General features: G+C 38.3%; 1 protein-coding gene across 3 annotated transcripts in view; it reads right to left on the bottom strand.

The window, feature by feature from the left end:
* The window catches only part of LRRC8C (leucine rich repeat containing 8 VRAC subunit C), an 87,723-nt gene that overhangs the window by 42,468 nt on the left and 27,746 nt on the right, over positions 1-17,509 (bottom strand). Inside the window, exon 2 of one of the 3 annotated variants that reach the window (XM_024119670.3) lies at positions 8,961-9,242. The exons of 1 other annotated variant lie outside the window; for it this stretch is intronic. In XM_024119670.3, the coding sequence (XP_023975438.1) occupies positions 8,961-9,001 (41 nt within the window). In that variant the 5' untranslated portion in view covers positions 9,002-9,242. Of the gene's footprint in view, positions 1-8,906; positions 9,243-17,509 lie in introns of all 3 variants that reach the window. One more of the 3 variants, XM_024119672.3, reaches the window with a different exon arrangement.

The raw sequence follows: 17,509 nt of genomic DNA on the forward strand, positions 1-17,509 counted from the left end.
GCTCCGCAAAGGGAGAGGCCACAACAGTGAGAGGCCCGCGTACCACAAAAAAAAAAAAAAAAAAAAAAAAAAAAAGAGATTCTGGTATCCTATACCAAGGGGGTGGGGTAGGATGAATTGGTAGATTGGGATTGACATATATACACTTTTGATACTCTGTATAAAATTGAAAACTAATGAGAACCTACTGTATAGCACAGGGAACTCTACTCAATGCTCTGTGGTGACCTAAATGGGAAGGAAATCCAAAAAAGAGGGGATATATGTATACGTATAGCTGATTCACTTTGCTGTACAGTAGAAACTAACACAACATTGTAAAGCAACTATACTCCAATAAAAATTTTAAAAAAAATTTTTTAAAAAGAGATTCTGCTATCCTAATTAAAAATATATAAACTTTTATATTATGTTATATATTTGCCTCTGTATCCTTTTGCAGAAATCTATTTGCATTATTTTTATTAAAAATACTTATTACCAAAAGTCATTTTAATGGCTTCATTGTTTATAAAATTTTACCTCTCAAAAATATCACATAATATAATCCTTTGGTAAAGAATATTCGTAAAGTTAGTGGCAAACTCAGAGTTTCTTATTTCTTTCATTTATCTGGTTCTTCCTGAAACAATCTGTCTTCCTCCCTCTCAGGAGAAAAATATCTTCTCCAGAATTAATTACAGAACAAATTCTACTCTATTTGTTAACCCATGACTTTAAGAATACCAAACTATTCTACTTTGATTCAAATCTGATTGCTAACATTGTTTTCCAACGGCTATCAGGTGGGTATATATGGCAAACAGTGCTTTGTTCCACATTTTTCTGGCAGTTGGAGAACGGCATCACCTTTAGACAATACAATCTATACCACTCAAGGAAATAAGGGCCAATTCCAAGTGATAACAGTAATCATATCAGTAACATAGTGAGTGTCCCCTTACAAAAATGAATTTTAAAAATTCAGTAATTCCTGAGCATCAAGTGTGAATTCTACAGGAAAGCAACCCACATATATTATTCATCTATGTGGCTAAATCTAATGGTCAATTCTCAGCCCTCACCTTACCTGCTCTATCTTCAGCATTTGGCATAAAATGACCATTCTCTACTTGGCTTTCAGGAGGTCACAGCCTTTAGGTTTTCCTCCTGTTTTCCATGCTGTTCCTTCTTTAACTACTTGTCTGTTACCTCATCTTCCCCGACATCTGACTTTGTTGTGCCCAATGATTAGTCTTCGATGCAGTTCTCTTCCCTTAACTCACTCCCCTGTGAGCATAGTGCTTTAAATGGCAGACCCAGCTGCCTACTCGGTATCTCCATCTGGACGTCCAGTAGACACATGAAACTCACTATGTGCCACACTAACTCCAGTTCCATTCCCTTATCTCCACCTCTCCCATCCCTGGCAAAGCCCTGTTGCTCTTGCAACTTTTCCCCCTTGATGGCAACTCCATCTTTCCAGTCGCTCAGACCAACGTTTCTGGAGTTATCCGTGAGTCTTCTTCGTCTCTTACATCCCACATCCCATCTGTCAAAAAATACTTATATTCCTTATTGTCTGTCTCCCCTAAAAGAATGAAAGTTTCTTGAGGACAGGAACTTTCTTTTCAATTCTATTTTGTATTTTGACGTGTCTCTGTACCTAGAAAATAATGCTTGGCATACAGTAGGCACTCAATATTTGCTGAATAAATCAGTGAATAACTAGTAATTTTAATAAAGATGGGGGTGCAATTGCCTTTCGTTTTGGAAATAATGATTATAAAAGCAAAGCGTGTATCTGAGTAATATCATGGGAGGAAGATCCCACAGTGCAGGGCCGGAACATTGGCACAGCCAAGGCCAGTGCAGAAAAGCAGTGCCAAAGAGGAAGGGCACAGAAATACCATGATTTATTTATGGGTTCTTCTCAGTGGTACCAATCAAAATAAAGTCATCAGAACATGCTCAAAACATCAATTATAAAACAAATTACTTTTCCCCTAGCAGTGCAAAGATGGAAGTAAAAAACAGGACAAAAGCCAAAGTTTCTAATTTTATAAAAATATCTTTCTTTCTTAGGAGAGTGTGACTCTGGATTGTGTTTTACTCTGTAGTTGTGGTATATGCGACAAATTTTTTTAAAGAAAAATCCACTAAAGAAGACCATAATTACATGGCTCTATAGACATATACTTAATTTAAAGAAACTCATAAATGGGTTATAACAGTTCAGAACCCGAAAGGCACTTTCAGAAGTCATCCACTCCATAACTCTCATTTTATGAGTGAACAACCTGAGCCAAGAGAGATTAGGTGACTTGCCCAAGGAACACAGCTAGTGGTGAGCCTTGACTTCTAATCAAATCTTACCTCTTACTCTACAGCTCTTAGTTAATACTACATCATGCCGATCTGAATGTACAGAATCTAAAATATACTAGGAAACAAATGGTTTAAATAGAATTTCTATTTTCATGCCCCTCTTTGAAAATAAAATGAAAAATTAGCTATTATTAATACATTTAAATGATTCTTAAGCTATAGCACTCTTATAGTCCCATAAATGAGAACTTTAGACTCAGAAGGAATCATGAGGCAAGTTGAACTTGCAACCCAATGGATACTTCTGTACTATCATCTCCTTGGATATTTCCACTATGCCATGTGTTAAATTAATGGCTCAATCACATTATTTGAAAAGTATTCAAAATGAGCTTAACCTGTTTTTCTAAGAGAGGTGGGGAACAAAAATTATGCCTACCTGGCAATTTTAGTTCTCTTTTAATCAATTAAGATATAATACCTCTTTCTCATTATACCCTTCCCATATTTAAAGAAAACCCCTTTAGTCACCGTGCTTCAGGCCACACATCTCAAGGCTGTTGCTTTACATACTAGTTTCCATAGTTATCTTTAGCATAGTCATAAGCTTTTTAAAAAAAAATTTAATTAAATTTAATTTTTTTATACAGCAGGTTCTTATTAGTTATCTATTTTATACATATTAGTGTATATATGTCAATCCCAATCTCCCAATTCATCCCACCACCACCAAAAATTTGTTATGTACTATTATCAGTAGCTGATTTTTCTCTCTCACAACCATAATTCATTTACTCATGCACTTGCTATAAATAATTATAGCATTATAATAAATATGTATTAAAATGTATATTAAAATGTACATTAAAAATATAAATTTTAAGATATGTCACGCACCGTGCTAGGTGCTGGTGGAATGGAAGTGAACAAAATAGACAGTGCCTGCCTCACCCCTGTGTACTCTATTAGGAAAATGTGCCTGAAAGAAATTCCTATAAAAGCATGAATTGTAACTGCTCTTCTTTGTACATGTGATTGATTATTGTTTCTGGTGCCAATGGTGCATTTAAAGAGGTTGTTGTTTTCATTTCATTGAGGATAAGGTTTATATCTTGTTTAACTTTGTATCTCCTAGAAAATAGCACAATACCTTAGAATAGACCCTCAATACATATTTGTTAAATTCAAAGAGGCCTAAACATATACACACGGTCACACACAGATACACACATCCAATTGAGCATTTTGTAGTAAAGACCAAATTCTTCTATTATGTTATTATCCTCTGTTATAGTTTGATACTACAATAAATAAGAGAGTAACTATTACCACACAGCTTCACACTGTAAATAGTGATTATTCAAAGAACATCCACTACTGAAGAGACTGTTTGAGAAGAGGACAAGAGTCAGGAATAATTTATAATTTCAAAGTTAAGGGTCACTGAAATTTTAATGTACAATGTCTGTCACCAGTTATAAAGAGGGTGTGTCATTCAATGATGACTTCTTAGGCACCAACCTGTACCCAATGGCCACATTTTGTGACTCCCTTATCAAAATATTACCCTATTAAGAAACAAGTGGCAGAAAACAGATTCAAACAAAGAAGTCTTATTTATAATATAATGGTTTGGAATACTGCATTTATAAATCTTAGTGAGATCTTGATTTCTTTGGAATTTTTGTCAAAGAGCTTCAGCTACATGTATATGACACTAATAATTATGTAATGCTTATTCTATACATTTTAAGTAAATTTCAACTCAGAAATCTTTTTGAAAATGAGGCTAAATTGTGATCTGTTTTTTAAACCCTGACCATAAAAGATGATCATAAAATGTTACTCATTCCCTCAGCTCTCCGCACCCCACTGGTCTTCTTGGTCACCTCTTCATTCCACACTGTTTCTACCTCCTTTAAACCAGGAACAATCTTCCAGGAATTAGTGTATACTCAACCCCTGCCCCCCAACCCCATAGGATTCTAAACCCTGGAAAAGACTGTGTGTTTCCCCTTATGTGATTTAGACGAGGTTTCAGTTCTTACCAGCCTTCACATCCAAAAACTAAGTCTAGATTTCAATTTAGTAAATCTGTAATGATTGTTTTGAAGATGATTTATTTCTTCCTTTAATGGACAAAAAAAGACTGAGGCTTATCTTCAGTCCAGTTTTCCCCCTTGAACAAAGAAAGCACAATAGTTCTAAGCAGCTGACACACCATGAATATACAGTGCAGGCCAGAAGATTTAAACAAGTGCAGGAAGCCATCTACCTGGAAGGCAACTTTCTTTCTGAGGAATGGACAGGGAGGAGAGGTAGGTGGGGAAGACGGGAATATTCCTGCTCTCTAGAACATTAAAACTAAAAAGTTTTTTGTTTATTTTTCACAAAATAGAGTAGTCTGAAAAGGCAGGGATCACCTTTTCTTTCATATTGCTTGCTATGGGGTCTAAAATGCTCAATAGTTTGTTGAATGGAATTTCTAATGATTCTATGGGGGGAATGTTGCCTTTTCTGTTCCAGCAGAAAGTTTGGTGTGTTTTACAAACACCTTTTCACACACATAAGTAAACTGGTACGTATGAAAAGAGAGCACCAACCAAAAGAGTGACAGGAAAGTTAAAGCAACTTGTTATTAAAACTTTGCTACTAAGCTTTCTTTTTTAATGGGGTAAAATTTCAAGTTTCCAGCCATGTTAAATACAGTAGGAAACAAAAGTAACCCTCCTCAGGAAACAAGAGATTGGCGGTTAAAGTGAGAGACTGAAAGACTAATGGATTTATAGTATGACCATTTTTATCGTCCTTTTTATTAAACTCATCTTTATAAGAATCTGCCATTCACAATTTCCCTTTTAAGATCAGGGACCATGGTAGGGTTGTTAATAGCAGAAAAATATTAAATGATAAATAAATCTCTTTGGGGCTTTTCAAGAAGGCTGTTCTCAAGAAGTTAGCTCTTAGTCTGTCTTTTCTGTTGGCTGTGCTCGGTAAAATCCATGATGGAAGGAAGAAGTTCAGATCCTCCAGTCTCCAAGAAAAAAAAAAAAAAAAAACTACAGGAGAAAATCAACAATGACCAGAATTTTACTGTCAGAATATTAAAACTGACATGAATGTACCTGAAAATTGGAATATTAGGTTTCTGTCCATCCAACCAATAAAAATTTAACGCAAGGCTTTGTGCCTAAAAGAAAAATATTTGTTGGGTTTGGCTCTAAAGTTAACATATTGATTTAATGGCCCATCTTTTCCAAGTTAGACATTATATGAGTTCCCTCTTCCAACCCTTATTTTCTCACAGCAAAGCTAAATAAAATTTAACATGATGATATTCAGTTCTCCTAGAGTCTCACATCCTAAAGGCTGACAAAGGGCATAAGAAGCTTCTGTATATGAAGGCTCTAGGAGAATATGGTCAAAGGCTACTTGCCTCTCACACCTAGACTGTGCCAAAAATCTAAATGAAAAAATCCTTGGAAAATATAAACCAATTCATTAAAATACATCTATTTCTGAAGATGATATATTCTTTTCCAAAAACAACAAAACACATAATAAACCCTATTTCCCACCCTCCAGAAAAAGGAAAGAAACTAGGTGATATACATGATTGCAAAGGTTGAGTGATCTCTGGGGCTCTCAAAAAGTCACTACAAAGGAGATACAAGCAATAATAGCAGGTCCTTGTGGTGCTAACCCTACGATAGGAATGTTCTTTCAATCTCTCCTCACTTTTCAGACTCCTGTGTGTCCTGCAGAGCTTGGCTCTAGTACCACTTACTCAGAGAAGCTGTCCTTGATCTCCCTGACTAGGGCAAATCCAACACTGCAGGCTCTCACAGCACTGTGGATCTCTCTTGGTGGTCCCTGTCATAGACACCATTTTCCATTCATTTGTGTGGTTCTGGATGAATGTTGTTCTCCATTGTCTTCCCAACACCTAACAAACAGTCTTGGCACATAACAGGTGCTCAATATATATTAATCGAACTTAATAATTCATTAAAAACAAAGTTCCAAGAACAGTTCCAAAAACAGTTCCAAGTGTGAGATCTTAGACTTATTAATTTGAATACTTTGTCAGCAAAAAGAAAATAGAGGGAAAAATTTACAGCCCATCAGCTAACTTGGAATAAGACCCAAAACAGTGCCATCTTTATAGACAAACTGTATAGCAATATTTTGAAATTGTTTACTTGCAGTTGCTATTATTAGTAAGAAAGATGGCTTGGGGCCAGATGAGGTCTTCCTGAGAAAACTATTTCAAAGATATTGAGCTCTGCCAAATGTATTTTTAAAGGGTTCAAAGACCTAGAAAACAAGATACTAAAGCCCCGTAATATATCAACTTGCATGGTGACATCTAGTTATCTAAAGCAGTTTTATTCAACAACTTCATCAGTAGGATGAAAAGGCAGATTGAGGATGCTTGAAAGGAATAAAACTGATTCAAGAGTTGTTAAATTAGGAGGTTTTAATTATTAAGCACAAATACTGAAAAACTATGCAGAAAGGTCATAGACATTTAAAAACAGATTTAGAACGAAAAAGTGAGGAAGAAACAAGTAAAATTTATTTTTAAAAGTCAAACATTTCAAAGCTGAGAGATCCTTGGAAATTCTGAAGTAAAATGGGATTTTGGAATGAGTGAATAATCTTTTGGGTGGCTTAGGGCCAAGGAAAAAGACAATGTTTACGGAACACCTGTGGGGATTTATTTGTTTTTACTTATCCTGTAATGTTTAATCCTATTTCAGATAACCCATGTTAAAAACTTAACAGACCAATGTTTTAAGGCCCTAAAAAATGGTTATACAGACATAAGTTAAAATTGTTTCTGGAAAAACAAAGTAAATGTCTACTCAACAAAGGAATAGAAATTGGTGAGAGATAAGTTGGTTCATTTCTACTCAATGTTCTTAGATATGAAAAGTGTTGGTATTCTTGTGGGAAAGAAGTGGGACCTAGGGAAATGAGGTGTAGAAGGCCACAGGATTTTGATTCATCCTTGGTCTTTCCTTTCTGGAGGCTGAGAGAGGGATATATTATCATTAGAGATAGCTACTCTAGAGGCACAAAGTTTTTCAAGGATAGATTCGGTGCCTTTGAAAAGCTCTATATTCCTAGCACCTACCATGGTGCCTGGCCGCTTTATTCATTTTTTCTACAAGTAGTAGAGTAGCTTTTATCTGCAAGGTATTGAGCTCACTAATGTGGATATACCAATGATTAAGACAGATATAACTCCTGTCCTTATGAACCTTATATCATGATGAAAAGACATAGTAAATAATGACACACAACCATTTAATCACAATTGTGACAGGTATGATGAAGTGGAAGTTTTGGGTACTCTGGTAGTATACCGTAAGTCCCCTACATACGAACCTTCAGGTTGCGAACTTTCAAAGATACAAACGTGTTCGCATGTCCAATCATGTAAGTTAGTTCACGTGTCTGGCGTACACCGTCATGTGCATGCATCCTCTACAAATGGTTGTGTTTTTGTGTACTTACATTGTGTAGCTTACTGATGAAGACCTGATGGAATTGGAGGCTCAGAGAAAGGACAAAGAGAGACAAGAAGAAGAAGGAGTAACGGAAGAACTGAAGAGATTCACAATGCAGGAAATGGCAAGGGGATTTTCTTTATCTGAGAAAGTACTGTTAGTTTTTGAGGCACAGGACCCGAACGTAGAACGGTACACAAAGGTTGTGGCAGCCGTTCAGAATGCAATCCAGTGCTACCGTGTCATCTATGATGAGATAAAAATAGTTACTACCCAGATATCACTGGGTCGTCTTTTCAATAGGGTAGATAGAATTGAATCCAGCAAGGAACCAGAACTTGTGCCATCAATGTCAGGCGTGACTGAAATTGCAGCTTGCTCTCAGTTCCCTATTGCTTACCATCCTTCGGCTCTACCATCCCCCACCTCCTCCCCCTCCTCCAGTCAGTACCTCTTCTTGCCTGTTCACTCGATGCCAGATGCTGTACTGTACTACTGTACTTTTCAAGGAACTGTACTGTAAGATTAAAAATGTTTTATTTTTTGTGTTTGTTTTTTATGTATTATTTGTGTGAAAAGTATTATAAACCTATTACAGCACAGTACCATATAGCCGATTGTGTTAGCTGGGGACCCTGGCTAACTTTGTTGGACTTACCAACAAACTGGACTTATGAACGTGCTCTCAGAACAGAACTCGTTCGTATGTAGGGGACTTACTATACTGAGGCACCTGAGCTACAGGGGGTTTAGGAAGTGATGCCTGCATGAAAATAGGAAGTACAGGTAGGAATAGTTACTTTGATAAAGTTGGAGCCCAGGACCAGGAGAACATTCTGGGCAGAATGAAAGGTCTGAAATGTGACGGCTTTTGGTTCCCCCTTTGAGACATATCATTTTGCCCTCCATCACTCATTAGAAAGGTTTTGGTTCTGTTTATTCGAATAAGGTTGGACTTGATATCTTCTGTCTCTGGAGACATGAGGGAAGGGGTAGCCTGAGCTCGTTCAGATTCCATGAGACAGAGGGTGCCCCAAGTTACATGTTCTTAGACTGAAAGGACAAAAAGTCACCAGGACTCACCAGCAGTCTTTTGCTAAGGTGGCAGCTATGAGGGCCAAAGGCTGCTCTTCTCACCTGCATCCATCCAAATGTGTACCAGCCCGTAGAGGAGTCATCTCACTCAGAATCTGTCTAGAATTCCTCCTTCGGAACTGACTTCTGAGTTACACACAGGAAATTCAGTCTTTGGTCAGAGGAGAGTCTCCTTTAGTCTGTTTTATTTATTTATTTTCTTTTCCTCCCTTGGGTAGAACCTTCTTCCTTCCATTTCTTTCTTCCTCTTTCCCTTCCTTTTTCCTCCATCCCTCCCATTCTTCCTCTTTCAACATTTGTTATCCAACCACTCTGTGTCAAGTACTGGGGATAAAAGATAAATAAAAAGCGATAGTTGAGTACGTGGGCAACAGATCTATAAACAAGGAGACTCAAAATGTGTTATCCCTTCTTTTTGCTCCTCATCTATTTGTATGGATTCAAACCCAAAGGGTTTATGTGAGCCAGACCAGCACTAGGAAAGAAGCACACCAACTGGCCATTTAACCTCTGCAGGCAGTTTGCCAAGAGCCCTGTCAGAGAAGGACAGAGATATAAAAACAAGCATGAAGTTGTCTTGGGATGAAGTAAAAATAAAAATGGAAATAGGGGCTTCCCTGGTGGCGCAGTGGTTAAGAATCTGCCTGCTAATGCAGCGGACACGGGTTCGAGCCCTCATCCGGGAAGATCCCACATGCTGCAGAGCAACTAAGCCCGTGCACCATGACTACTGAGCCTGCGCTCTAGAGCCCGTGCTCCGCAACAAGAGAAGCCACCGCAATGAGAAGCCTGTGTACTGCAACGAAGAGTAGCCCCTGCTCGCTGCAACTAGAGAAAGCCTGTGTGCAGCAACAAGGACCCAAATGCAGCCAAAAATAAAATAAAATAAAAAATGGAAATAAATAGGTACCTTAACTTTCACAGTCTGAACTGGAATAGACTGGGATAGATTTTTTGTTACACAAACTCTTGCAACTTGCTATTCAAAACCCAAGAACCAAATAAATTTGGATAAGAGAGACTATTTATTCAATATTTCCATCCATTATTTCTTTTTGTAATTGAGATATAACTAACATATAACATTGTATTATTTTTAACTGTACAACATAATGATTTGACATATTATATATAGTGAAATGATTACCAGAACAAGTTTAGTTAATATCCATCACCACACAGTTACAAATTTTTTTTCTTATGATGAGAACTTTTAAGATCTACTTTCGGGCTTCCCTGGTGGCACAGTGGTTGAGAGTCTGCCTGCCAATTCAGGGGACATGGGTTCGTGCCCCGGTCCGGGAAGATCCCACATGCCGCGGAGCGGCTGGGCCCGTGAGCCATGGCCGCTGAGCCTGCGCGTCCGGAGCCTGTGCTCCGCAACGGGAGAGGCCACAACAGTGAGAGGCCCGCGTAACAAAAAAAAAAATCTACTCTCTTATCAACTTTCTAATATACAATACAGCATTGTTAACTATAGTCATCATGTTGTCCATTACATCCCCAGAATTCATTTATCTTATAACTGGAAGTTTGTACCTTTCAACCGCCTTCACCCATTTCAGCCACGATCCCCGTGCCCACCCCCCACCCAGCCTCTGGTAACCACCAGTCTCTTCTCTGTATCTATGAGTTTTTTTTGTTTTTTTTTTTAAGATTCCACATACAAGTGAGATCACATAGTATTTGTCTTTCTCTGTCTCACTTATTTTACCTAGCATAATGCCCTCAAAGTCCATCCATGTTGTTGAAAATGGCAGGATTTCCTCCTTTTTCATGACTAATATTCCATTGTATATAGATACCACATTTACTTTATTCATTCATCCATCAGAGGACACTTCAGTTGTTTCTATGTTTTGGCTGCTGTAAATAATGTTGCAATGAACATGGGGGTGCAGACATCTTTTCCAGTTAGTGTTTTTGTTTCCTTTGGATAAATGCACAGAAGTGGAATGGCTAGATCATATGGTAGTTCTATTTTTAATTTTTTGAGGAAACACCATACTGTTTTCTATAGTGGCTACACCAATTTACATTCCTACCAACAGTGCACAAGTGTTCCCCTTTTTCCATATCCTCACCAACACTTGTTATTTCTTGTCTTTTTGATGATAGCCATTGATTTGCATTTCCCTGATGATTAGTGACGTTGAGCACATTTTCATGTGCTTGTTGGCAATTTGTATGTCTTCTTTGGAAAAATATCTATTCAAATCCTCTGCCTATTTTTAAAAATTGGATTGTTTGGGTTTTTTTTTTTCCTATTGAGTTGTATGAGTTCTTCATATGTTTTGGATATTAACCATTTATCAGATATATGACTTGCAAATAATTTCCCCCATACCATATGTTGCCTTTTCATTTTCTTGATGGTTTCCTTTCCTGCACAGAAGCTTTTTAGTTTGATGTAATCCCACTTGTTTATTTTTGATTTTGTTGCCTTTGTTTGGGGTGTCAAGAGCTCACTGCTAAGAATGATGTCAATGATCTTACCTGCTATGTTTTCTTCTAGGAGTTTTATGGTTTCAGGTCTTTAACTCATTTTGAATTGATTTTTGTGTATGGTATACGATAGTGTTCCAGTTTCATTCTTTTGCATGTTGTTGTCCAGTTTTCCCAGCACCATTTATTAAAGAGACAATCCTTTCCCCATTGTATATTCATCCTTTCTTCTTAAACTGGTGCTTTTTTCTGGTGAGGAAGTCCATAGCTCTTTTCTAATCCTCAATGGGATTTGTAATCCCCCAAATACTTAACCACTACACTGCAGTACATCAGCTGTTATGACTACAGAAAAGCAGAAAAACGTGTGTGGAAAGAAAGTAGCTGCAGGAATTAAACTAGAAAAAAGTGGTAAGAACATGAATGAGTCAGCATGAGGGTATAACAGCTTTAAAAGTTATCAACTTCAAAGAGAAAATGAAATTATTTGTGTTGCCCTAGTAACACCAAGATAAAAATGTGGAAGTGAAAATGCAGGATTTAACACTAGGAAAACCTTCTTTGGCACCAAGATCTCTCATATCATGGAATGAGCTTTACCATGGCAACAGGCAAAAAACATGTAAATGGATTAAAGAAAAAATATCCAAGGGAGTGGAAGCACGGTAATAAAGACTAAGCTGATCTAATAAATAATCTGTACCTTTCTTTTCTTTTAATTCACAGAATTAAATAGGGGGAAGGCAAAGGGTCTGCAGGGATCAAATGAGACTTTCCTCAGTGACATGTGATCTTAAATGATTTTAAAAGTTCAGCTTAATGTATTATTTTCACACACTTATTTTTCCCCAAATGGTATAGAATCTCTACTCAGTCTAGACCTCTGGTTTTATTATTGGAAAAGGCAAAAGAAATAAAAACAGAAGGAATAGGTTACATTTTCCATGCCCAATCTCTACTTTTTTGGAGGAGTTATGTCCCTGGTGATTAAGGCAAGAAGAGACATTCATATTAATGTACTACTGCAGTATTAAAGGATTACTCTAGTATTATAGTATTCAGGGCACAGCACTGAAGTCAAAGTGTCCAGGTCTGAATCCTGGCTCTGCCACTTGTGAGCTGGGTGACCATGAACAGGTTACTCAATCCTTCTGTTTTCTCATCTTTAAAATGGGGAAAAGGATGGTATCTTCCTTCACTGGGTTTCTGGGAAGTGTATAAGAGGTAATTCTGGCAAACACTAATTTCTGTACTAGGCAGGATAGTAGCACTCATATATGACAACTACTAATATTATCAACAGAGCTAACAATTCAATTTGATAAGTGTGATAGGGAGTTTACTATTAAGAATAAGAATTTCTTGGTGTTTAGGGCCTTCAGCTCTAACTTGAGGTATCAAACTAAAAACAATTCTTTATAAAACAAAAGAAACAAGCTTTGAAAGATCGCTTTTGTTGAAAGGGAGAGGAAAGATATAACAATGAATATTTAATATTATTATGCCTACTAAATACCAGGCATTAAACAAGTTATCTGTTGAGCTTCCACATGAAACTCATGAGGCAGGTATTATCTTAGCTCTTCAGAAGAAGAAATGTACAAGAGAGATGAATGATTTCTCCAAGGTTACAAAGCCTGTGACTGGCACACCGAAACTTCCCACTCCACTCTGTCAGATTCCAATGCTCCAACTCATTCTACTTCATGACAGAAATTATTTTAGTCTCTAACAACCTCCTTTATGGGAAATTCAGCCTTGTCATCCATTGGCCAAAAAGCCTATTTGGGGAGTTAGCTATCTGAGGACTGAATTCAGGGCAATCAAATCTCTAGCCTAAAATCTGGCACTAAGAGAGAAATCCAGTCTGAGGAAAGATCTTTTAAAAGTTTACAAAGGACTCAGCTTCTCTCCACGAGGGGGTAACTGGTATCGCACTTACACTTCTGTTGTAAGTAGAGAGAAAAACACAATTTTACCAGAACCACAGAAGATCTTTTATGTTGTACTCTTGGTTACACCTATTTTTCGTTTGATGGTAAACCCTTGGGTGGAGAATGCAATCCCCCAATTTCGCACTGTTCCAGTCTCCTTTAGGGGGATCTGCATGTGACTTTCAGGAACTCAGTGCAGCGAAACAGCAAGCACCTTCTCTACTGAGAATTTGAATACTGGGAAACATATACCAAATTAAAATAGAAGGACAGTGACTACTTACTTCCTTTTCATTGTTCTTATTCAAGTTAATTTGGTCAAGACACTTAACTATTAACCATCTCTTGCCCCTAGAAAATTATCAGATCCTCCCTTTCTTGATGCTTCAGCAGTGTTTTGCTTTATTGCAGATATGTCTACAAAGAGGATTTGTTTTTCTAAAAAATGGTTCAAATGTTCATTGTCTTTCTTTTTAAAATTAATTAATTAATTTTTTGGGGCTGTGTCGTTTCTGTGCGAGGGCTTTCTCTAGTTGAGGCAAGCGGGGGCCACTCTTCATCGCGGTGCGCGGGCCTCTCACTATTGGGGCCTCTCTTGTTGCGGAGCACAGGCCCCAGACGCGCAGGCTCAGTAGTTGTGGCTCACGGGCCTAGTTGCTCCGCGGCATGTGGGATCTTCCCAGACCAGGGCTCGAACCCGTGTCCCCTGCATTGGCAGGCAGACTCTCAACCACTGCGCCACAAGGGAAGCCCCATTGTCTTTTTTAAATTATGATTCTGAATTTCTTGCTTCCAGTTTCAGATCACACAATGTTTCCAGAAGTAGGGGACAGAAAATGCTTTAGGTGCACTTTATGTAAAAAAAATCCCAGAGGTACCTGAAGTCTCTTCCCAATCCATGGGTTGATTGGGAAGAACTAAGGTTGGCAGCCTTAGTTCTGCCAATTAATTCTTTCTTTTTTTAACATCTTTATTGGAGTACAATTGCTATACAATGGTGTGTTAGTTTCTGCTTTATATCAAAGTGAATCAGCGATACATATACATATATCCCCATATCTCTTCCCTCTTGCGTCTCCCTCCCACCCTCCCTATCCCACCCCTCTAGGTGGTCACAAAGCACCGAGATGACCTCCCTGTGCTATGCGGCTGCTTCCCACTAGCTATCTATTTTACATTTGGTAGTGTATATATGTCCATGCCACTCTCTCACTTCGTCCCAGTTTACCCTTCCCCCTCCCCGTGTCCTCAAGCCCATTCTCTACATCTGCGTGTTTATTCCTGTCCTGCCCCTAGTTTCTTCAGAACCTTTTTTTTGTTTTTTTAGATTCCATATGTATGTGTTAGCATACGGTATTTGATTTTCTCATTCTGACTTACTTCACTCTGTATGACAGAGTCTAGGTCCACCCACCTCACTACAAATAACTCAATTTCGTTTCCTTATATGGCTGAGTGACATTCCATTGTATATATGTGCCACATCTTCTTTATCCATTCATGTGTCGATGGACACTTAGGTTGCTTCCATGTCCTGGCTATTGTAAATAGAGCTGCAATGAACATTGTGGTACATGACGCTTTTTGAATGATGGTTTTCTCAGGGTATAATGTCCAGCAGTGGGATTGCTGGGACATATAGTAGTTCTATTTTAGGTTTTTTAAGGAACTTTCATACTGTTCTCCATAGTGGCTGTATCAATTTACATTCCCACCAACAGTGCAAGAGGGTTCCCTTTTCTCCACACCCTCTCCAGCATTTATTGTTTGTAGATTTTTTGATGATGGCCATACTGATTGGTGTGAGGTGATACCTCATTGTAGTTTTGATTTGCATTTCTCTAATGATTAGTGATGTTGAGCATCCTTTCATGTGTTTGTTGGCAATCTGTATATCTTCTTTGGAGAAATGTCTATTTAGGTCTTCAGCTCATGCAGCTCAATACCAAAAAAACAAACAACTAATTCTTGATGTTAAGACATACCCAAACGTGTGGACCATTCTGAAATTGTAGCTCTTTTGGGGAATCTGACTTATGATGTGATTTCATGTCAACCTGAGTTCTAGGGTACATGTTCCCTTAGCTTCAATTTTTCTTCATATCATCAAATACAACCTGCAGATACTTCTATTAGTGCTCTGCTTTCTATTTATATTTAACCTTAATGTCTTCATCCCGACTTCCCAAGTTCCCTCCTTTTCTTGTTTTCCCCAATATAAGTGACTCATGATGTTTCTGATGGATCAGATGTACGGTGTGAGAGAGAAGAAGATGACACCAAGAGTTTTGACTTGAGGAACAGAAAGGATGGAGGTGACATTTTCTGAAGGGAGAAGGAAACGACAGAAAGAGCAAATTTGGGGAGGGGGCGATGAGGAATTTGGTTAGAGACATGTTAAATTTGAGACATCTATTAAGATGACCAAGTGGAGGGACTCCAGAAACAGGTGGATATACTAGGCTAGAGTTAGGAAAGATCTGGGCTAGAGATATAAATTTGGAGGTCATCAGGGTATAGGAAGTGATTAAAGCCATGGGACAGTATGAAGTCACTTTGGAAGTATACAGAGAGAAGAAAACTACCTAAGGACTTCTACAGCAAGGAGCATTTTCCCACCAGATGTGGGATTGAATTACTCTCTCACTTGTTTAGGTTACTGTGAAAATGTCATATTATCATTAACATGATAATAGAACACTGTCTCTGGTGACCCTCTTTAAAATATTAATACTAACTTGCCACCACCAGTGGCACACTATCCAAGCATTCCATTTTTTCATTCTCTTAAGTGACTTTTATCAACAGCATTATCTTTATCAGATGTACTACATACGTGTTTACTAGTGTTTTTGTCTGTCTCCTGCATTATAAGGTATGTTTCATAAGAAACAGGGACTTTGTTTTGTTCACTCGTACCTCCCAGCGTGCAGAACAGTGCCTGGCACATAAAAAGGACTCGGTAAATAGTTGCTGAATGAATGAATGATGAAGAATGAGTATACACGTATTCTGAAATTCTCTCAGTTGTTACAAATGAATAACTGGGCTTCCCTGGTGGCGCAGTGGTTGACAGTCCGCCTGCCGATGCAGGGGATGCGGGTTCGTGCCCCGGTCCGAGAGGATCCCACATGCCGTGGAGCGGCTGGGCCAGTGAGCCATGGCCGCTGAGCTTGCGCGTCTGGAGCCTGTGCTCCGCAACGGGAGAGTCCACAACAGCGAGAGGCCCGCGTACCGCAAAAAAAAAAAAAAAAGAATAGCTATTATACCTGTTTTATTGCTCTTCACAAATTGAAGGTTTGTGGCCACCCTGCATTGTCAGATAATGGTTAACATTTTTTAGCAATAAAGTACTTTAAAATTAAGATATGTACATTGTTTTTTAGATATAATGCTATTATAGCACACAATAGACTACAGTGCACTATAACATAACTTCTATATGCACTGGGAAACCAAAAAATTGGTGTGACTTGATTTATTGCAATATTTGCTTTATTGTGGTGGTCTGGAATCAAACACACAACATCTGTGAGGTATGCCTGTATAACATAAATATTTCTGTAAATACCAGAATTTAGAGTTAGGTGCACTTAGTTCTGAAGAAGAGAACCACCAGATTTTTTTTTGCAACACTCTGCATTTTCTCATGATACCCACACTCTGCTTCAGGGCAGAGGAAAAGCAAAGAAGGTATAAAAGGCCACCTGGGAGATTTATGCGGAGGTTGAAAAGGAAAATCTTTCTCTGCCTGTTCAGGGAGTTGGGAGAGGGAAGATAGGAGAGGAGTGGGAAAAGAGAGGTTTTCGGCCTGATTTATTTTGAACTTGGGCTCCTAGATAATAATTGTAGCAGTATCATATTCTTTCCTCTACTTCCATTGCCTGTCTAAATCACCTTCCAGGGACCTACCATAGAATAAGGTAAAGACTGCAAGAAGGGAAGGACAGGTACCTACTAAGCAACAGCAGGCAAGAGTGATCATTGATAGTTTGGGTCAGAATTCTCAATGGTAAATGACTGGCAAAGCACAAGTGCAGGAAAATGGGAGAGTCAGGACTGTGGAAAGCCATGGTGAATCTACCATCATTCTGCAAAAACATGATACTGAATTGGTGGTAACAAGAGCCTGTAAGTCAACCTTTTGCTATAACTAGCATTATTCAGTCCCTTCCTGGAGTCTGAGTTCCATCTTTCAAGAGGAATGTGGAA

The sequence above is a fragment of the Physeter macrocephalus genome, chromosome 4 (genome assembly GCF_002837175.3).
Source record: "Physeter macrocephalus isolate SW-GA chromosome 4, ASM283717v5, whole genome shotgun sequence".
In the NCBI taxonomy this organism is placed as follows: Eukaryota; Metazoa; Chordata; class Mammalia; order Artiodactyla; family Physeteridae; genus Physeter; species Physeter macrocephalus.